Source organism: Suricata suricatta, chromosome 10 (genome assembly GCF_006229205.1).
Source record: "Suricata suricatta isolate VVHF042 chromosome 10, meerkat_22Aug2017_6uvM2_HiC, whole genome shotgun sequence".
Taxonomy (NCBI): Eukaryota; Metazoa; Chordata; class Mammalia; order Carnivora; family Herpestidae; genus Suricata; species Suricata suricatta.
The window spans coordinates 27,915,875-27,939,162 of record NC_043709.1 but is presented as its reverse complement, the minus strand read 5'-3'; the positions used below and the strand labels follow the sequence as shown (position 1 = coordinate 27,939,162).

The following is a 23,288-nucleotide window of genomic DNA, read 5'->3' as shown; positions in this document are numbered from 1 at the left end:
AGAATGGGGATTGATTGCCAGGAGAACGAGCCATGTGATTAAAGGGTTGGATTTCTCAGTGCCCCCTTCCCACCTCCAGGGGCTTGAGAGGGGCTGGAAATTGAGTTCAGTTGCCAGTGGTTGATGATTTAATCATTACTGTGTGTGCAGCAAGGACTCCATAAAATTGCAATGCAGAGGGGTTCAGAGAGCTTCTGGATTGGTGAATCTGTGGAGGTTTGGAGAGAACAGTGCTCCTGGAGAGGACTTGGAAGCCATGTGCCTTCCCATACACCTTACCCCGTGCATCTCTCCTATCAGGCTATTCCCGAGTTATATATATGCTGGTATAATAAACTGGTAATCTAGTGAATAAACAGAGTTCCTGAGCTCTATGAGCCACTCTAGCAAAGTAATCGTACCCAAGGAGGGGATCTTAGGAACCTCTGATTTGTAGCCAGTTGATCAGAAGTACAGGTAGTGACCTGGGTTTAGGATTGGCATCTGAAGCATGGAGGTGTGGGGAGTCTTATAAGACTGAACCCTCAACCTGTGAAATCTGATGCTGTCTTTAGTAGACAGTGTTGAAAACGAGTAGGACTGTAGGACACTCAGTTGGTGTCCAGAGAATTACTCAGTAGGGGCAATCCCCTCCCCCAGCACAAGCTGAAATTGGGATCTGCACCCCTTTAAGTACATGCTGTAAGTTGTGTTTCAAAGCTGTTTGCAAATGGATGCTAGAAGCAGATAATGTATTTAGTGAAAAACTCTTCAACCTAAGTCAAATATTGTAGGCTAAGGATATTTTTAAAGTTTTTATCCATCATTTTATATATGAGAAGTATGAATTTCAAAAGAAAACACAGTGATGCCATTTGCTGTGTTTTATTTTGCTATTAGCTTGTTAAACATAACATGCAAATGATTAAAAAGAAACATACACATGACTTAGAGTAAAAAATAATTCTAGAAAAGAAAAGTTTCATTAGGTAACCATATAAATCCTTAATACTGAAAATATCACGTTATTTGTATGGGGTTTCATGAATTTGGTCTAGTATTTTGAAAAATCATTGGTCTCAAAATTTGCTACCTATTTTTCAGCTAAACAAATTTGAGTGTTGAAATTTGAACACTGAGATAATTTGGTTTAAGACGCTAAACATTCATATGTGGGTAGCCCATGCTTTTGGGCACATTGAGTTATAATTTAGGAATTTTGATGCTGGCCTAACTTCTATAGAACCAGTAGAAGATTCTGCACATCATTTGACAGTAAAGATGGAAAAAACACTAAATTTACAAATAAAGCATTAGTTGGTAGTCTATGTGTGCGTCTGTGTCTCTGCTTGTGATGAAATAGGCCTGCCTTTCATCTTTTCTTTAAAAAAAAGTGGTAAAATGTTTACAAAACATTTCCCTTAGAATTTGAAATTCGTGGAAGTAATAAACAGCAACAAAAAATGAATACTATGAAAAGTGACACACACACACACACACACACACACACACACATATACACACACACACACCCCCCACACACCAATGTAACCATAAAATGTTGCTCCGGGATCCACCTCAACAGAATTGGAATTCGTAGCTATTAATTAACCGTGATTTCATTTGCTACACGTAGACATTCATACATATCGGGAGGCAGACTGGTGTGCGTGAGAGGGTTGCCATCCAAACGCAAATGCTTGATCTTGGAGTAGGATAATGGCCCCAGGATCTTACAGAAGCTCTTTACTTCGAACTCTGGAAATTAAAGAATAGAACATGTCCATTACTTTTTTGGCACATGAGCTTGAACTGATCACTTAAGAAAAGCTCCAATCTGTAGTGGTGTCTCCTAGGACTCCTTCCCACTTATTGATGGATCTTTGAATTTGGAACTACTACGGGAGTATTTCAGCTACCAAATGACACAGTAATATTCAGCAAAGAATGCTGTGGTAGAGGGATATCTGGGTGGGTCAGTGGGTTAAGCTTCAGGCTCAAGGTTTTGGCTCAGGTTGTGATCTCACAGTTTTGTGAGTTGGAGCCCTGCGTCCGGCTCTGTGCTGACAGCGTGGAGCCTACTTGGGATTCTTTCTCTCCTTCTCTCCCTGCACCACCCCTGCTCATGCCATCTCTGTCTCTCTTAGAATAAATAATAAAATCGGGGCACCTGGCTGGCTCAGTTGGTTAAGGGTCTGACTTTGGCTCAGGTCAGAGTCTCATGTTCATGGGTTTGAGCCCCACATTGGGCTTGTGCTGACAACTCAGAGCCTGAAGCCTGTTTCCAATTCTGTATCTCCCTCTCTCACTGCCCCTCCCATGGTCATGTACTCTCTCTCTCTCTCTCTCTCTCTCTCTCAAAAATGAATATTTTTAAAAATTAAAAATAAATAAATAATAAAATAAAAAAAATTTAAAAAGCCTAAGGTAGATCAGATTCAGTTGAATGTTTGAGAGAATAGAACTTATCATTTATTAGTTCTGCATTTAGAAACACTGGAATTTAAAAGCTATTCAATTAATGTGTCATATTATCTGAGCACTCTTTTGAAATGTTTAGTCTAGCTGAAGAAATCTAAGATCGGTGCTATTGTGTGAGCAACCTCGCCAATATAAGCATCTTGGGGTTTTGCATCTTAAAATTAGAGACTAGATGACCTCTGAGGAGTTTCCCAACAACCACCCTTCATGAAAATAATTCAAAACTCCAAAGCCAAAAGCAAATCACAGAATGTCCATGATCAGAGCTTGTGCCCTTTCCTTCTGTGAAGAAAAGCTGCCACAAATGAGAAACTGATTTAGTTTTCAGTAGAAACTGAGGCTGCTCTTAGATTTCATGATCTGTATGTGTTCATAGGAACTGCCTATGTTTGCTCACGTCTTCTGTCCCTTTGTTGTTATTTTCTTTCATTCTTAAATTCTAGTTAACAACTACTTCAGTGGGGCTTAGCACACTGTTCTCTCCACTAAGATGTTGTCTTTAAATAATTCATCAGTCAAATTTAAGGAATATAATGGTACCTATCTCTGAGAAAGCATGGAAAAATGGAAAAAGACATGGGTTTAGGCCTATATTAGTTTTCTATCTCTGCCATTTATCATCTGAGTGACTTTGGGACATTGATATTCTTATTAGCTATGACATATCTATCACACAGTATTACATAAAGATTGAAATGATTATGGTATGGAAGTGACTTCGCACAGAGTACTAGCACACTAAATGTGCTGAATGACTATTGATGTCCTTTGAATTTTGCCTCCTTTTCCAAATTAGGAAAATCTGTGACTAGGTTAAGCTAAAAGTTGCAAGCTTGAAATATGATAAATACTCTTTGACTATTTATTTCCTAATACTAGAAAAAGATGAAGGGGCTCTTTGTATCTTAAGAGAATGTGGACAACTGCTATACATAATTATTATGTAGCAAAATAAACTGAATTGCATACATGCAAAGTCAAACAACAAGAATGCTTGAAATGGATATACCTAAATGTCAAGGATGAGAAAGGAATGAGTAACTAAACACGCATTTTCAAATGACTGTTATGTGTGGTTTCAAGCTCAGCTTGACACTGAGTGCCCACTGGCATTTGTTCCAGACCACCTTTCTCATTTCCTATATCACCTCTTCCTTCTTGTACTCATATGAGTCTTTACACTTCCAGATGTTCTTGCATCTGTATGTCTTTCCTTTCTTCTCAGAGTATGAGGTAGTCCTACTCACATGGATAGACTCCACCAACCAAATCAAATGGGTTTCTTCAGCCCTTAAATATCTTAAATCCCATTAGCATTTGGGGATGTCTGAGTATCATTCCTCCTGACCACAAATGTTTATAATATGGGACCATATATTGCTACAGAGTGAGTTTTCCACTGGAAATGACTGTAAAGGTTAAGCTATGATAACTTTACTCTATATCATATAACAAGCAAGATTTCCAGGCACAAGAAAGGATCTGTGGTGTTTCAGAGCTGGTGGTCATGGTCTCCATCTTGGAAACACCCCAACCCTATGAGGAGTTACACAAAATTGTTGCAGAATGACAAAGTATCATATTAATAAGTCACATTGTAATTTTTGGATGTAAATGTCAATATCCTTAACTAATATGACAAAAGAACCAACTTTCATGGTATAAAGATGTTCAATTTCAATAGATTATTTGCAGATACGATTGTTTTATAAGTGAATCAATGTTTCCCACCTGACTTTTTAGTTAAACAACTTTGTCCATGAACCATAGCATTTCCCTTCTACCAGCCTTTGTTAAAAACTAAGGTGGAGTTTGGTGAATTTCACTTTCCCACAGGAATCTGTATGGCTTTAATTGATAAATGTCCCAGAAGACCTAAAGAATACATAAACAGCTTAAGTGGATCAGGTCAAACTCCTACCCAGAGATAAATTAAAAAATACAATGATGGCAGGAGAAAGCAATGAGAAAAACTAAGAAAATAAAATGAGGTTAAATGTTGTGTATAAAAGAAGGAGATCTTTCATACTATTAAAAATATTCTGAACCCTCAGCATATTCCTTTACTCCTTTAAAAAAATTTTAATGTTCATCCATCCTTGAGAGAGAGAGACACACACATTGCAAGCAGGGGAGGGACAGAGAGACAGAGGCACAGAACCCGAAGCAGGCTCCAGGCTCAGGGCTGTAAGTACAGAGCCTGATGTAGGGCTCAAACTCAGGAACGATGAGTCATGACCTGAGCCAAAGTCAGACATTTAACCGACTGAGCCACCCAGGTGCCCCTATTCCTTCCCTCCTTAATCTTCCTCACCTTCTTCATAATAACACTTTGAAGACCACACACACCATAACACAGAGGACAGAGATAAATGCTGGTAAATGACAGCAGAGTAACATGTGGAGTCCCATATAAAGATATCAGAGGAGACCATGAGTATCTCTTGCTCTGGAGATAAGCAGGAGGGACACTTGAAAGTGTCTGCTAGCCATCCCTCTTCTGGGCTTGTTCATTCTTTCCCCAGCTAGACATTACCAAGAAATAAATGTAGGACAGAAATCTAAATCTGAACAGAGACAATGATAGCAAATATCAAGAGCTAACACAGCAGGATGAATTAGCCCAACATATCAAATTTGAAGAAATTGGTATTTAAGTTCTATGAGCTTAATGGTTTCTGACCTGGGCACTCCAAAGAAAGGTCAAACTTTGGATAAATGACTGAACTAGAATTCTGCTGTACTTGAATTAGAGGGATAAATATTTTATTGGTATTTTTATTCATTTTTGTTAATAGAGCCAGAGACTGTATTGACGTTACACAGCCCAGGCATGTAAAAAAAGTCAAGTACAGGCACAGCTTTCTACTTACTTTCGAGTTCATTGACCTCCAGGTAATAGTTTTCAAGGTTCTCATTGACAGTTGGTATGTTTTTAAGCTTATTGTAGGAGAGATCCAGCTCAAGCAGGGATGACACGTTAAAAGAATTCCCAGGTACTCCACTATCAGCCAGTTCATTATGGGATAAACGTAGATACTGCAGTCCACTGAAACGCTTGAAGTACTCATCAGGGATGTTGCTAATCTTATTGTTGTCCAAGTAGAGAGTTAGAAGAGATGCTGGGAGACCAGAAGGCAGTTTGGACATCTGATTGAAGCTCAAGTCAAGGTACTCGAGGGACTTAAGACCTTTAAAAGCAGCTGAAACAGCATCTTCTTTCAGTTGATTGTGTTGAAGGTGGACGAAGGTCAGGTTTACCAGTCCATCGAAGGAGCCAAGCTTCGTAATCTTGTTGTGTGTAAGCTGCAGGTCCACCAGAGATTTGGGGAGTGGGCCCACAGACTCGGTAAGGTTGTTGTAATTTATATGCAGCTTCTTAAGTTGTTTCAGTTTAGAGAAAATTCTTCCTTTTATCTTGGAATTTTCTAGAAGGTTATGATCTAGAATGAGCCACTGCAGATCAGTTACGTTTTCAAAGGCCTTTTCATCAATATGGTCGATCTGGTTATTCCTAAGGTAGAGATACTTGATTCCAGGAGGCACCATCGGCACGCTTTTCAATTTCAGCTCATCGCAGTACATGGCTGTTGGATAGCTCTCAGGGCAGTTACATTCTGGTGCACAATTTGGTGATGATCGCCCATAAATCGATAGAGGGAAATCGTAATCCTCATAGTAATAACCACTGGCACCACCAGTTAATGCCAAGAGGAGAATAAACACACCTGGATTCATGTTCGACAAATGCTTTGCCTCCTAAATAAAGTGAAAACATAGAATTTATAAATTAGTATACTTTCAGGAAAAGGATATTGGACTTGCAATGTTAAATGCATTAGCAAATGTGTTTTGTTATTTTATAGTATTTTTAGAGCACCTAATGATGTCTTTTTAATCTATATTTAAGCATCAGGAGAAAGATGTCCATGTACAACTTCTGGGTGGTGAACAGGCTTCAGGTCAGACTGCATGCACACGCGCCCCCTTCTGGGCGAGCCAGGCCCAACAATCTCTCTAGGTCCTTGCTTCATGAAATGCCTTCCTGCAATAGGTTTCTGGGTGGTGCCCACCAGCTACCATGTTAGTACACTGCTTCAGAACATCCTTCCAAACCAGAAAAATGAAAATGAAAAGACAATTGTAAGCTGTACCCTGTACCCTACCATTCACTGTCATTAAAATGTCTCATTAAGGAGACCCTCACTGGGAACATGGGCAATCTGTGGTTGCGCCTGAAGGAAAGCTGTTCTTATCTATGTGTATCTGAGAGGTGTACGTTCCTTTAAAAATGCCTGGGTATTGTTGGTTCTGAGGAGGAGGGACAGAATCCGTGATGTGTGTGTGTGTGTGTGTGTGTGTTGATATCATCTTGACTTGTCTTTGACATTCTGTACTTTTAGGCACATTACACAACTGTGTTCTGAAACTGATATTTAGTGTATTCATTTTAGAAATTAATTTTAATTAATCAGGGAAACATCACAAATTCTAAAAATAATTAAACCAGTAAAGAAATCCTACTGGTAGAAAACATCTATTATTTTCAAGTTTTGAATTAAAATTGTCCTTTCTCAATTACTCACCACTTTTCTACCCTCTTCAAGATTTAGGAAAGCATGGCTCACTTCTCTGGATTTTAGTGCTCTCACAGCATGGAAGTGGAAAAGAGGTAGAACTGAGGGAAGTCTGCATTGGACAGTGGCATTTGGAACCATGTAGGAAAGGACAAAATTGAGACTATAAATTAAAAATAAGCTGTAACAACGATCCTTTCATATGAACACATTTCTAAGGTGAGGCTCAATAAAGTATATTGCAATTGCTTGGGGGAAATAGAGGGCTAGCAGTTTAGGTAAAAAGTTGGACTTTTGTAGAGTGGAGAGTTATGGCTGAGGGGTAATTTTGGGAGGGAGATCGTAATGTGAAGGAGCATCCACATTCCACTAGATACCATAGAATAATATATCTTCTTGTGAGAAATATGGTACAAGCTTATGTATCTAGATCAATTGGGATAAGTAGGAATGTTTAGTATCAGAAATTGAGACATCTTTTCTTTGCTTCAACTTGAAATTACAAGGCACTTTATTTTAGCAGATGAAACCTTCAAAAAAGTTGTTGGAATCACTCTGATAGCTGACATAATGTAACATGTAGCCAGATTCTCAGGAAATTATTATTCCCTAAGATTACGATGGCATCATTTAATTTAGCTGACAGGACTTGGCCATGAGAACAATTACTTAGTGTTAATGTAATTATAGGATTCTTTTAAGTTGTAATATGTAAATGTTGTAAAGATTTGTCTTGGGTTCATTAAAAAGCCTCCACTTGGTTTAAATTGCGTATCCATTGAAACAGTCATGGCCACTATAAAGTGAGTACTGGACAGTAATGAAAAAATGCTTCCATACTTTTTGGCAGAGTGAAAATGAGGGTTCTGAATTCAAAGAGAGTTTGTAACCATATAATGACTCTCCTATAAGGCAAAAGCACACTTTTCTTTTTCCCAGTTTTTTTTTTCCCACATACCTGTGGCTATGGAGGAAATGCTTTTCTCAAAAAGTAAATCAGCTTTCCCAGAATTTGTTTAAAACATGTTTTTTTAAGAGGTGCATCCAAAAAACAAATCTTTAAAATTAACAAAATAGAAATAAGTGATTCATGTCTAAGTCTTTTAGCTCACATTTTATAACATGTTCATTGTCAATTGTAACAAATTAGAACAATATATTTATTGCAAAATATTTTGAATGCTAATTGAAATGGCCTTTCTTCCCTTCAAAGTGAGATTCTAACAACGCTAACATACATCAGTAATTAGTATAAAATAACAAACATTTTAAATGCCAAACTTTTTTAGTACGTTCAGTTTTAAGTATTGTCTCATTACAACTTTGAAATTTTGTATAACTTCCTTTGCCAGGCAGTACAGCATATACTTTATAAAATTTATCTCAAATCCATAAATCATGGAAAGCATGTTAAGCAAAATGAGAAAGTAAATGCGCAAAACTGTGGATTTGCTGTTGAATAGCAATTGGCAAAGTAGCTCTGGGAGTTTTTCCGTTCCTGTTACAATAAACACTGTCCCAAACAGCCGGCATCCCCAGTGCTATAGTTAAAACAGCACTTACCTTACTGTCTTGACACTGCTTTCGTTAATTCTTAAAGCAGATGCACTATGGACAGGAATCCACCAATATATGCTGTGCACTCTGTCAGGACGGAACTGGCTGCCAGATTCTTAGTGATACAAGAGCTGAAGGGGGGAAACCCAGCCCAGTCACGCCAGTCTCTGCATGGAGTTATGTCATTGTGGGGATCTTGTGGGGTGGTGGCATGTGAGCCTTCTGCTCTCTAACGAAGTGCAGGTGGACGTGGGGAGCAAGGACTGCCCAGCTCACTCCCTATGGAATGGGAGAGAGAGTCCAGCTTCACTAGCCCAAATACCATAGCTTTGAACCAAGAACTGAGTCCTGCTGCAAATGAGACATCTCCTGTAGGAACATTTCTCCTGTAGCGCTCCTTCTCCCTGGAGGTGTGGGAATAATTAGGTGCTATTCTCTCAACCCACTATCAGATCCATCTAAAGGTTTCATAAATCATAAACACAACAAATAATTTCAGGAAAATGCAAATGAGTCTTCAGAGGAATTGAATCTTTTTTTGCCCATACTCTTGAAATTTATATTTATTTACTTGGACTACCTTGATTACAGGCCAGGGAGGTAACTTACATTCGTTTCTAAAATATGAAAAATACTTCGTTTACACACTGACATAAAAGGTAAGATCAACATTTCCAGTTTATTTCTTACGTTAAGAGGATTTATTTTATGTTATTCAGATCTGGAACCAATCAGCAATGTCCTGCCTGTTTCTTATTTTGTGGATTTAATTTAGGAATTCATCCAAAATCTTACTTGTGGATGGTATTCTATAGCTTAATGCCAAAAAACATAAAAGAACATGAAAAAAACTGTGCACTAAAAATATCACAAAGCAGTAATCTTTTGTTCTCTTGTTGCATGCTAGCAGTATTTTTTTCCCCAAAACTTGAAGTTATGGAAAGTTGTAATCTCCCAAAGGCTTGGTTTGATAGCTCTTTAATTGTCAGTTCCTGATGCATGCTTTTAGCAAATGAGTGATATACTCAGCTCTTGTTTATTTCAAATTATGATCATATCAGCTGTATTTAAAGAAATTATTTTACGTCCAAATTTTTCAGTTCCTTGTGTGTATAGGAACTTTTAGAGTCAGATATTTTATGGTAAATGACCACATGTAAGATTTTCCCTTTTTAAAATAACTTAAATATATCACTTTTAGCTATGAGACCTGTGGAGTTGTTGTGTTTTTTTAAGTTTATTTATTTTTGAGAGAGAGAGAACATACACACAGAGAGTGAGCAAGGGAGGAGCAGAGAGAGAGGGAGACACAGAATCCAAAACAGGCTCTCACTCTGAGCTGTCAGCACGGAGCCCATTGTGGGGCTTGAACCCACAACCTGTGAGGTCATGACCTGCGGTGAAGTCAGATGCTTAACCAACTAAGCCACACAGGTGCCCCAGAGACCTGTGGAGTTATTCAATCTCCCTGGCCATTAATGCATTTGCCTGAAAAACTAATGGAACAGTGCCTTCTTTTTGTCATGGAACTATTAAAAAAACAAAAGATAATATTCTTGAAAGTAACTCAAGGAATGATAAATCAACTCAGCATAACATTTCATTATTTTAAGAAAATTAGAGGAAGGTTTTGTTTTATAACAGAGAAAGGGAATAAACTTCAAGAAATCAGAAAAAAGAGATCTAGATCAATTATATATAATTAAGTGGTTCATTATAAGAAGATAGTTAAACAATTCTAAGCATTAGAATGTCAAATTCTACAGTTTGAAATTTTGTTTGAAAAATTCCAGTTCTTTACTCCTAGGATTTTTCTTTAGTAAGCAATAAATGTAATGGGGCATGTGTAATAGAGTTTAAAATCATTAGATTTTATTACCTCATTGGGAAGGTTATATACCAACATATACTTTCTTTTTTTAAATAAATCAGTTCTTTGACACCAATATATTGGATGTTTCAAACTTAAAAGCACATTTCTTGAGTCTGGTAGAAAGAAATAAAATCACTACTCATAGTTTACTTTATCTGATGCTTTATTCTCAGAATTTTCACATATTTTTTACTTTAAGTTTTACGCCTTAAAATCCAGGTAAGTAGTGTTACCACATTTTCAGAAGTAGAAATGCAGACTCAGAAAGTCTAAATAATTCACTAAAAGTCACCTCACCTCACAAATAAATGGAAGAGCAAAATCTTGAAATATTCATCCACTGAGAAGACCATGGACAAAATAGCGCTACAACAAATCAGTTAATTTAATCATCTGGGAATATTTTTACAGACAATATTAGTTGAGAACCGAAACGTTAACTATGCAATGGTTTTTAAAACAGCAAAAAGAAAAAAAAAAACCTAAGCAGTACTTACTTTCCTTCCTTGTACGTAACACACTTACATGCACTCCACCCTCCCCTCCCCCCCCCCTCGCCCGCCCCTCACATCCACACTTCAGACTTCTCGGTGAGCTGGGAACTTTCCACCCTGGCAAATGCAGTAAGGTCATTTGTGGCAATAGATGTTGAAGGTTTTATCAATATCCATGTTCAAATGATTGAGCCTTCCCTCGCCTGCCCATGGATTCCCTCAGTGACTGAGGTCAGCAAGAGTGATGGGAACATTATGACCCTTTCATCTACCTCATTCTGAACTCAGCTCTGCATTTCTCACAATGCACCCTCCCCCTACCCTGGGCTCACCACAACTTCCTTGTTTCCTTCCCAAAACCATTCTGATGGCAGATTCTTTTTGTCCAAGCTAGCTAGTAATCTCTGAAAAGTCAGTCCTGGAGTAAGAAAGTAAGTAGTAAAGAGCCCAGATTTGGTGGAAAGATAGATACAGATTTGGAAACTTAAGCAAACTATCAGGGATAAAAAAATATTTTGAAAAAGTAATCTTGGTAGCCTTAGTGTCTTCATGTTTAAAATGAGTATGACGATGTTTATATATAATCTTGTGAGTATCAAAGAACACGATGTGTATAATGCTGTTGGGTCAGGACTTGGCATAACACGGCATGGGGAGGGTGGGCATACGTTCCAAGACCCTTACTGGATGCCTGAGGCCTCGGATAATAGATAATCTTATACATGCTATGTTTTTCCCATATATACATCCATTCTTATGATAAAGTTTAATTTATAAATTAGGCACAGAAAGAATAACAACGAGTAATAATAGAATAGTTATAACACGATACTGTAATATAAGTTATGTGATGTGGTCTCTCTCTCTTTTTCTTTCTCTGTCTCCCAAGAGAGAGTGCACTTAAAGTGCACTGCCCTCACCCACCTTCTTTTTGTAATGATACGCCATGATAAAATGCCTGTGTGATGAAATGAAGTAAAGAGAATTGTGAGGTAGTGTCACGCTACTCCTGACCTTCTGATATATTGTCAGAAGGAGGAGCATCTGCTTCCTGACTCCAGTTGATGGTGAGTAACTGAAACCGTGGAAAGCAAAACCACGGATAAGGGATGGGGGGGCTACTGTATAAGAGATTGATGCATTGAAATGCTTAGTATTGTATAACTGTTATTAGTAATTATTCAGAGTCGTAGAACCACAGATTTGGAAAAATTTCAGAGATCATCAAATTGATGGGTAGTGTTAAACAAATTTCCCAAATTCTATAGCTGTTTTATCTTCATGCGAAGAGCTAAAACTAATGTGCTACCAGTACTCTACCCAAACTATGGCATTCCTTTCCCTTTGGGCTAGATGGATGGTACCTCATATCTCCCTGCACTCTATCTCTAGTGATACGTGACTGTGCATCTACATAAGTGAAGTCATCCATGAGCAGAGATTATGATGAAAAACAGTAACAATTCCCTGTTAGTGGAGGAGAAAGTTCTGTTTCCATCATTTTATCCATTGAGGTTTAAAACTTCACTTTTTTCTGATTATAAGTTTCATAAAAGTAGTTTGTTTTAGCACATTTGGAGAATATTTACATGGAAATAGATGAAAATAAATATCCTAGTCCAGAGATGATAAAATTTTAATGTTTTTCCTTGGGGTGTGAGTTTGTACACACACAAACTCATAGACATTTTGATTTTCACAAAAATATTACACCATTAGCCTTGTAGGTGTGTATCCTTTTGCACAAAACAGTAAGCTATGGATAACTTTCTGTATCATTAAGCGTTATTCTCAAGTGCCATTTTTATTTACTATATGGAATTCTATCATATAGATGTACATAGTGTAATTACTTTTTGGTATTAAAATGACCACTTGCTTTCTCTTATAATTTGCAAACTACTGTCACATGTATTGCAATTTTATTCTTCACATTGGTCATACTTAATCTATTTTGCTTATTTCAATAGGTCACTTTAAATGAAGATTCCTTTTTTGGTAAATGGTTTATGTTTTTAAATCAGAACAATAAATGAATGCGCTTCCATTTTCCCCCTTCACATCAATCTTACTACCATTACCAATTTTAGCATTTCTTATAAGCCATGGAACATTCCTTCATCTTCATTATCTTTATACTTATATGGACTTGTCTATAGTTTTTGGAAGTACATATCTTTTTAAGTTATTCATTTTGAAAGAGAGAGAGAGAGAGAGAGAGAGAGGGAGAGAGAGAGAGAGCATCCCTTGTGGATCTTGAACACACAAACCATGAGATCACAACCTGAGCTGAAATCAAGAGTCTGACACTTAACCAACTGAGCCACCTAGGTGCCCTGGATAGATACAATATATATATTATATTTTATACTCATTTCCACTTTATGTGAAATATTTTTTAATTATCAATAATAAGGTTTGTTATATTTTTATATTAATTCACTTACATTGTAAAATGAATATAGCTGAATGGTTTAACATGTGGAAACATTTCACAGCATACCAGGATGTGGGGGTTAAATGCAGACAAATCCCTTATCCAGTCTCTAATCTCAGTTTCTAAAAGTGATCTTTGTTTATTACTTCAAATATTTCAGACATGTCTTATATACACAAGAGAATTTTGTTTCCCTCCATCTCTTTCTCTCCACCTCTCTCTCTTGTCCTTGATGTCCTGCATTTTTCACCTAAAATATGTATTTTGTCTTAATAATGTTTCTTACAGTCACACGGCATGGCATTTGTAAGAGTGTACCAAACTTACACTTCTGCCCAATGGTGAGTGATTCAGTGCTTTCTACATACCTGTTTGTTATTTTATTTAGTTGCATGGCAATCAATGTTTATGTATTTAGCAAATTTTGTGCACTAGTCAAATAGTGCACAAAATATTTTTGCAAAACAAGACCACGGAGTATAATAACTTCTTTTCTTGATTTGTGTAGGCACAAGGGAGATTTGAGGGTTAAAAATAATGATTTGTTGGACTATAACTAAGGTATAGATTATTGTGACAACAGCTATAAACAAAAATAAAAGGCGCATAGTACTGTTTTTGAGAACGAACTGAACTAATCTCTGAAAATATACTTAGAGTCTAAACTACTTCCATAGAAAATTCTAGAAAGTACAAAAATACACAAGCAGAAGTCGATTAGCATATCCTGTAGCCTCTGGAAAGCTCTGCTTTCCACTTCTGAGAGAATCAATGTGAAAAGCACAAATAACATATTAGTATTATTATGAACATAATTAAAAAAAAAAAAAAGAATTATTTGGGACATCTGGGTGGCTCAGTCGGTTGAGTACCTGACCTTGATTTTGGCCCAGGTCATGATCCCGGCATTGTGAGATGGAGCCCTGCGTTGGACTCTGTGCTGACCCTGGAGGCTCCTTGGGATTCTCTCTCTCCCTCTGCCCCTCCCGTGTTTTCTCTCATTCAGGTGTGCACTCTCTCTTTAACATAATAATTAATTAATTTAAAAAAGAATAATTTTTATATTGTGGACTGTCTGAAAGATCAACACGGCTACTCTAGACCTCTTAATTGTTGGCTTGTTAAGCCTCAGCCTGCTCAGACGGGTTTTGAACCACTGCAATGGAAACAATCTTTGAGCCTTGTTCAGTTACGCTCTATCATCTTAGAATATTATAATTTCTTGTCATTTACCAATTTCTGGAAATTATTAAATTATCTGTTCATTTTTTAGAATGTATTCTATAACTTTGGCTTTCTTGGCTGTCACTTCCATAGAGTAAGGCTTTATCTGTTTCTTAGGCTTGGTCTAAGTTCTTCACATATATATACTGAATGAATGAAATATTTTACAGGACATTTCTTGGTCTAAATCTGTTCACTTTTTGGATGGATTTATATATATTTTGTTATACTAAAGCCATTGCTATTGCATTTGAATGAGATCAGTTGAGGTGAAGTTGATATCTTTAAAGTATTGTATTTTGACATGGAAGGTTAGACTTTTAGCATTTGTCAAGGTGATTTATTTTGTGTGCAAATATCTAACTTCTAACAGAATCTGTATGGTAAATTAACTAATTTTTGAAAAGCATACATCATGATAGAATCATGGTACACTATGATCCCTGTCTATCAGAGAACTCAGAATAATTTCCTTTACTTTTACTTTTTAAAAGTTTATTAATTTTGAAAGAGAGAGGCAGAGAGCGTGAGAGTACATGAAAGGGGGAGGAGCAGAGAGAGAGGGAGAGAGAGAGAGAAAGAGAGAATCTCAAGCAGGCTCTGCATTGAGTGTGAATCCTGATGCGGGGCTCAAATCTAGGAACCCTGAGACCATGACCTGAGCCAAAATCAAGGGTTGAATGATTAACCGAGACACTCAGGCAACCCTAGAATAGTTTTCTTTAAGTCTTTTCTTTAGGTACAGTTTCCTCCAGATTATCTTGCCTCAGTTAGTGAAATCAAACCTAACATAAAATTCTATAATGTACAGTGCTGGTGTGGATTTCAATTGTGTTGGACAGGATAAGCAAGAAAGAATTAAACTTCCCTGTATTTTGCATGAAAGCAGATAAAGCACAAGAAATATGCCCATGACATTATAATTTTTTTTTCAGAGTTCAAAGTCCAAACCTAGGGGCACCTGGGTGGCTTAGTCAGCTAAGTGCCCTACTCTTGGTTTCCGCTCAGGTCATGATCTCACAGTTCATGAGTTCGAACTCCACATCAGGCTCCATACTGACAATGTGGAGCCTGCTCGGGATTCTCTCTCTCCTTCTCTTTCTCTTCCTCTCCCCTGCTCACTCTCACTGTCTCTCTCTCAAAAAATAAATTAAAAAAACTTTTTAAAAAACAAAATCCAAACCTAGAATTTTCTCTGAGATGTCATCCAAAGTGACAGATGCAAGCCCCTGCATGTGAAGCATGGCTGGCGTGTTATGATTTTATACATCTCCAGTACCATGTATATTATGATTACACATATTTAATTGGATTTAGGTGGAGTGAAATAGGAAGTATAAGAATTATTTCAAATATGAAAATAAACAGTTCAACATTGTATTATAACAAATAAAAATAGAAAATGCTGACACCAAGCATTCTGCCTTGCTTTATCCCCAGGAATCTGTGTGTGGGCATTTGTTTTGACTGAAATATATTCTAGTGGTTAATAATTAATGCTATGTAACATATTTACTGTGAGATCTTGGGCAATTCACTTTGCCTCCGTTTTCTCGTCAGTAAAATGAGAACAGTCACTGTGTCTATCTCATAAAACTTGTTCATGAGCTTAAATGAATCACTGTATATAAAACTCTCAGGACAGTTCTTTACATGTAGTAAGCACTCAATAGATGTTAGTTATTATTACCATTACAGGGGTCCTCTGCTTTCTGTATGTATGAAAGCAAATGGCATGGAAGGTCAGATGTATTGAATAAGAGCAGCAAATTTTCTGAAATGGGAATCTTTGTTCTGTCTCTTCTATTGTCTGTTCTGGAACTAACTCTTTGTCTATTAATTCTTTAAACCTCATTTTCCACATTTGTAACATAGGATTAATTATCTTCATGATTGGGATGTTAAGAGGATTAAGTTAGTCAATACATTAAAGTACTTAGAACATTCTAAGCATGAAGTGATTCATCTCTGTAAAGTAAAAGTATACAGCTAGGCTTAATATTCATAAATGTTTAATATTTCTACTAATATTTACATTCAACAGCATGCAAAAACAAATAATAATTACAACTCATCATGAGTGTTATAAAATAAAATGATAGGATGCAGTGAAAGAGAGCACAGCATGGGAAAGCAGAGAAAGCCTCCTCTTGGTTTAAATCAATCTTAAATTGGGTAGGAAAACATAAAGAAGTAAAGGAAAGAGTGCTCACTATAGAAGTTTTAGAGTTTTTGAACGAAGGCTGATGGTAAAAGGTTGATGATTAAGTGACATACAAATTGTGATGGAAGATGTAATGATGGTCAGTTCATGTCAGGCATCTTAGTCCATAATATCCTCAGTGGATTTTCATTCAAGTGGTTTAGGATGCTAGTCATTATTTGTAAGTAATAGAATCTTAAGAGGAAGCAAGAAGACCAAATGGGACACAACAGTTTTAGACTAAAACAGAAGCAAAGATGGTGGCTTGCTAGAAAGATGACTATGAAGATAGACAGAAATTGGTGCAAACAATTGCAATACTGCCAGGGAATAAGTTAACTACATGAAAACATTCCCTTCTAACTTCTGTATCTGGGACCGAATTAAGAACTTTAAAGATTGTAAGTGCAAAAAAAAAAAAAATCTTACAGAGCTATTTCCCAACATGCAATTCAAATTAAAAGCAATACCAACTTACAAAGTAAGTATAAGACAGCTTTTAAATTTCTGATTTGCCCTTTGAGGGAAAACCAAATTATTCACTCATCAGTCCACACATAAAATCTATTAAGACTTAGACACATAGCGGTGCTTGGGTGGCTCAGTTGACTGAGTGGCAAACTTTTGGTCATGATCTCACTGTTCAGGAGTTCAAGCCCCACATTGGGATCTGTGCTGACAGTACAGAGCCTATTTGGCATTCTGTCTCTCTCTCTGTCTGTCTGTCTCTCTCTCTCTGTTTCTCTAAATAAATAAACCTAACAACAACAAAAATGTCTTAGGCACCATATTGCATTAGAGACCCATCCCTGTCCTCAAGCAGCACAAAGTTTAGGAAGTTTAGGTGGAAGAGATACAAATAAACATGAAGCGAGGCTACTGTGGACTTTCCACAGGAGGAAAACCAAGAGCTACCATTTCATGCAGCATCAGCATCAGAAGTGGCTATGATTTATTAAAAAAGGTTTTATGTTAAAAATTGAAAATCAAGATGAAGCTTTATATAAAGTGAAGGATGAGCTGGGTTAAGCCAAGGGGAGACCACAATTCCAGGAGTAGGGAAAGCTTTTAAAAGGTACAAAAGCATAGAAGAAACTAAACTTTTGGAAATCAACTGGCTTCCAATGACTGAATTCATGAATAGAATATCAACAAATATACAAAAAATAAAAAAATCCCTTTGTCTTCTGATGGAATCTATGGTGGTTCAGAACACATCATTTTCCAAGAAGCTAAATTAATTGAAGGTTTAACTATGTGTAAATAACATATAAGATTAAAAATATTTTAGACCTAACCTAAGTTACAAATAAGCACTTCCTAGGAGTCCAGTAGGCATATCCTCATTAAACTACAAACCTTTAAAGAATCAACTAATTCTAGTGTGTTTTTTAGTACCAAAGTCATGTGGCATGTTTTGAAAATGACATAACATTGACTCATTATAAAGTAGGTGCCACTAAAAACAAATTGACTTTTAAATAGCAAGTGGTATGAGTACTCATACTCATTATTTTCATGTTGAAAGCCTTAGTCCTGAAATTGAATATGTATCTTTCATTGCAGATATTCTTCATTATATTTGCAAGGAAATGATTGACCTATAAGATTAAGTAGTTAATATGCTTCCAATGATACACAGTTTCCAGGGTTATATGGTTTCCCCTAAGCTTCAGAAGGAAATTTCAGAAAATAGCTGTGGGGTTTTAAAATACAAGTTGGAGTTGACTTATTCATAAACCACAACATTTTTATGATAATTACTTCAATATTGAAAATTCCAGTGTGCTTCTAAGCTTCCTTTTTATACTATCTGTGTATGTGTGTGTGTTTATATATATGTATACATATAATATGTTATATTTAACATATATACATATATATACATATACAAAAAATATATATACATATATATGTACAAACCTATTATATTCCAACCCATACCCAGTTTCTTCCTATACATAACAATGAAGTTACCAAGCTATTAATAAAAGTCCTAAACTTTTCAAAGAGAAAATAGATCAAGATACATTATAGTAATTTTGGTAGTGATTTGTTGGTTTAAATATTTCTGTATTTTCTTAAAGTCATGTTTTTTGTTTTCTTTAGTTAGAGTTGGCCATAACTCAAATTTTAAGATATCAGTGATAATTGAAGTTGTTTGCTGATTGAAATCATTCAAGAAACTTTAAAAAATATGAATTCCCCCAAAAAAGTCCCTTGGAGATTCTGATTGAGTGTGTGTAACTGAGAAACCTGCATTTTTAAACAAGCACCAAAAGAAATTAGGATAATCAGATGGAAGTAATTAAATTAATTCTACTCTTTCCTCTATTTTTGTTTCTCTATGAAATAGAAAATTCCATTACCCTAAGTTTGGAGGCCTTGGGCTAATATCAGACATGGTGAATTACTTTGTACTATGAAAGTTATCTTTGTCCTATTAAAATTATCTTCTCCTAAGGATATCTCAGATTCCAAATGCCTGATTTCTTTTAATATTATTTTTTATTGCAGTAGAGTTGACATACAATGTTATATAAGTTTCAGGCATACATCATAGTTAGTTGACTGTACAATATATTACTCAGTGCTTGCTACGGTAAGTGGAGTCACCATGTGTCACCATACAATGTTATCACCAGACTATTGGCAATGTTGCCTGTGCTGCACTTTTCACCCGCATGGCTTATTTATTTGCAGCTGGAAGATTGTACCTCTTAATCTCTTTCATTTATTCCACGCACCTCCTACCAACCTCTCCTCTGGCAACCACCAATTTATTCTCTGCATTTAAAAATTTATTTGTGCTTTTTGGTTTTTGTTTGTTCATTTGTTTGCTTTTTTTTTATATTCCACATATAAATAAAATTGTATGGTATTTGTCTTTCTCTGTTTAACTTATTTTACTTGGCATGACACTCTGTGGGTCCATTCATATTGTTGCAAATGGCAAGATCACATTCTGTCTTATGGCTGAGTAATATTCCATTATGTATATGCCATATCTTTGTCATTCATCTCTTGAAGAACACTTGGATTACCAAATGCCTGATTTCTTATAGTTTTCTGCACTAAAGAGCCCTTTATAACTTACGTACTTTTCCAACTCTCATATGGAGATGGTGTCTCTGCCTTTTCTTTTTCTTTTTTTTTCTAAAGGAAACATGTGTGACTCCAGTGGAGAAAATTCAGGGTCAAACAGAATGACCCATTGGGCTAGCAGAGATGAGTTCAGCATAAACTGCCTTGTGCTTTTGTATTCAGTCCACAAATAATGCTAATGTGAGGAAAAAAGAAATCTAAAAACTCAGGGTGTTCATGAATATTCCTGTTGGTCAGACATAGATCAGGCAAGTGTTGAAGCGACCTAGTCTCAGACCACTTATTCATTTTTATATTGGTTGAATATTAATGCATATTGGTTGAATATTAATGAATATTTATTCAGTTGTACAAAAAATGTTGGGATATTTATTTTTTTCATTTTTTTACTTAATCTCCCTTTAACCAACACTGGGTGACAGGAAATTTGAATTTACTAACTGACACTTTTTAATTTCTATCTACTTAAGTGGTCTCTCTCAATTTAGATTGACCCTTTAGCCTTCCCGAGATGAACTCCTTTACCATTATCTTCCACAGAATGAAACCTGGATGTGTGTGTGGGGGCGGGGGGGGGTAATATATCGTCCTGGAGTTAGGGGACAGAGATAAAGAAAAAAGTGGCTGCTGGGATCTATATTATGGTTCTTTTGCTCTTCTTGTCATCTTCATTGATTTTTCCTTGCACTTGGGCACCAAGGCCCCTGAGTCTATGGTCTTTCATCTCTGAGGTCAGTCACATACTCATCAGCCCTCCATGATCATTCTCACGCCATCTCTGGCTGACATCCCAGGGGTTTGGCTCTCACTCTCGAACAAGTCCCTGCTTGAATGGTTGACTCTGTAGTAACAGAACCAAGATCAGAGTGACTGGAATACAATGAGACAGGGGGAGAAAGGATCTAGATAAATCCCATTATTAGTTTCTTGTTGTAGCTTTAAGAAAGTACCACAAATTTATTGCCTTAACAGAGCACAAATTCATGATTTTTCTGCTTTGGAGTTCAGAAACCCAAAGTGAGTTTCACTGGGTTAAAGTCACAGTGTCAGCAGGGTTGCATCCCTTTAGGAAGCTTTAAGGGAAAATTCATTTCCTTGACTTTTCCAGCTTCTAGAGACACCCACATCCCTTGTCTCTTAAGCTCACTGTCTTCAAAGCCAGCAATGACCACTTGGGTCTTTCTCAAATCACATCACTGTATCACTGACTCTTCTGCCTGCTTCTTCCACTCTTAGGACCATGAGATTATATTAGTCTCATCAAGATAATCCAGAATAATCTCCCTGTTTTAAAGTCACCATAGTAGTGTCTTTAATTCCATCAGCTACCTTAATTCTTCATTGCCACATAATATAATATATTCACAACTTTCAGCATTAGAATGCAGATACCTTTGAGAAGCCATTAGCCAGCCTATAGCAGTTTCCCAAACATCATGTGGAACTATAGGTTCATTTAAATAAAATCCACAAAGATGTTTGCTTGAAAGAAACTCTGCTCTTTAGATCTATGACCTCTAAAATGTTTGATGTAAATTTTTCAAAAATCAGTTAGAGCCACTCCGCGTAGTATCTCCTAATTTATACTGTAACATTAAAGGATTAAAATTTTTATTTTTAAACTTTTAGCATCCAGTCAGGAAGGTGAGTCAAAATGTGATTGTTAGTAGAGTAATTCAGCTACCGTGTTGCCAAATTGTGAATTTAATTTTCCTTTGGAAGCCAGGGAAAATAAAATAATAATGAATTTATTCTGGATCTGGTTAATGTCCTTTCTGGGAACAGACTTTGGAGAACTTAAAAAGTACACTGAGAAATTTGCTTGTGGGTCTGCGGGTTGTCTTCCCAGAAGTGAGGCTGTACACTAGACTGGGCAACCAGAAGAGGGAGGGAGTGCTGGCAAGTCTGCATTTATTTCAGTGATCGTCATGATCATGATTCACAGTAGAATCCATAAATGAATCATGATCTCATTTGCCACTTTGGAGAAAAAGAAGATGAGTATCTAAACAGAAAAACAGTTGTGCAGTTGTGCTTGATCATGGATCCCAACCAATGAACACTTCCTCAGATTTCTAATACCACTTTTTGTCCATAAACTTGATCAGGATTCTTATTAATGCCGACTCCCTTCTGCACCTCCCTTTCCTGCCTGACTTCCCAGTTATATTTCCCTTGACTGTTTCTCCAGTCACTCTGCAATAAATGCAAATCCTTGCCATTGTTCTATGAATCTGTCTACATAGAAGGAGACTAAAAAGAACAAGGAGGTAAACAAAGAATAGAAGTGTACCATTACTTTTAGATTCATGACTTTGATTTTATTAACATTTATATAACATTCTTGCTTCATTCCACTGTAGAACACTGTTATAGTATATATTTGGGTGACATTTTTTTGAAAAAGAATAAAAAGAGATAAAGTAATCATTTCTTGAATACAGTTAACATGTGGTTTAATTTGAGTCCTCTGACTCCCTTCTTCAATTCCAAATATTACTTTCTTCCTAAAACGATTTCTAAAGGTGGAAAGGAAAAAGTAATGCTGGGAAACCAGTAAGAGTTTGAACACAAATGAGCTTCCATGGTCTCCCTCTCCCACCAGTGCACAAATCTTCGCAGCGGAAGTGGTGACAGAAGTGCAGGACATCCTCATGTGAAGACTGGGACTCTAAACCAGCAGGTCTAACGGAGTCTCTCTACACATGCTGCACGTTGTATCCCAGGTTTTATTTATTTTATAACTGGAAGCTTGTACCTTTTAATCCTCTTACCCTATTTCATCCTTCCTCCCAACCCTCTCCCCTCTGACAACCACTAGATCATTCTCTGTATCTGAGTGTGTTTCATGTTTTGTTTGGTTGGTTTATTTGTTTTGTTTTTCAGATTCCACATATAAGCAAAATCATATGGTATTTGTCTTTCTCTGTCTGACTTATTTCACTTAGCATAATACCCTCGAGGTTCATTCATGTTGCCACCAATGGCAAGATTTCATTCTTTTCTTGTGGCTGATTAGTATTTCATTGTGTGTATATACCACCTCTTATTTATCCATTCATCTATTGATGGGCACTCTGATTACTTCCATATCTTAACTGCTGTAAACAATGTTGGTAAATGTAAGATGCATTCATCTTTACAAATTAATGTTCTTGTTTTCTTTAGATAAATACCCAGAAGTAGAATATCTGGATTGTATGGCAGTATTATTTTCCATTTTTAGAGGAATCTCCATACTTTGTCCCCACTGGCTGTACCATGTTGCCCCCCTGCCAACAGTGCTCATGGGTGCCCTTTTCTCCACATCCTCCCCAACACTTGCTGTTTCTTGTCTTTTTGATAATAATCATTCTTA

The 23,288-nt window shown here is 36.6% G+C and overlaps 1 protein-coding gene and 1 long non-coding RNA gene across 3 annotated transcripts in view; one reads left to right on the top strand and one right to left on the bottom strand.

The window, feature by feature from the left end:
* Positions 1 to 845: 845 nt before the first annotated feature.
* On the bottom strand, positions 846 to 8,908 carry LUM (lumican). Its single transcript, XM_029955745.1, has 3 exons — positions 8,601 to 8,908; positions 5,334 to 6,219; positions 846 to 1,737 (listed from the first exon to the last, which is right to left on the bottom strand). The coding sequence occupies exons 2-3, from the start codon at positions 6,196 to 6,198 to the stop codon at positions 1,583 to 1,585; spliced, it is 1,020 nt and encodes a 339-aa protein (XP_029811605.1). The 5' UTR covers positions 6,199 to 6,219; positions 8,601 to 8,908; the 3' UTR covers positions 846 to 1,582.
* Positions 8,909 to 11,866: 2,958 nt separating this feature from the next.
* Positions 11,867 to 23,288, top strand: part of LOC115305476 — a 25,307-nt gene continuing 13,885 nt past the window's right edge. Inside the window, exons 1-2 of one of the 2 annotated variants that reach the window (XR_003914797.1) lie at positions 11,867 to 12,028; positions 13,687 to 13,739. This is a non-coding gene — a long non-coding RNA (uncharacterized LOC115305476). The remainder of the gene's footprint in view (positions 12,029 to 13,686; positions 13,740 to 23,288) is intronic. The other variant, XR_003914798.1, reaches the window with a different exon arrangement.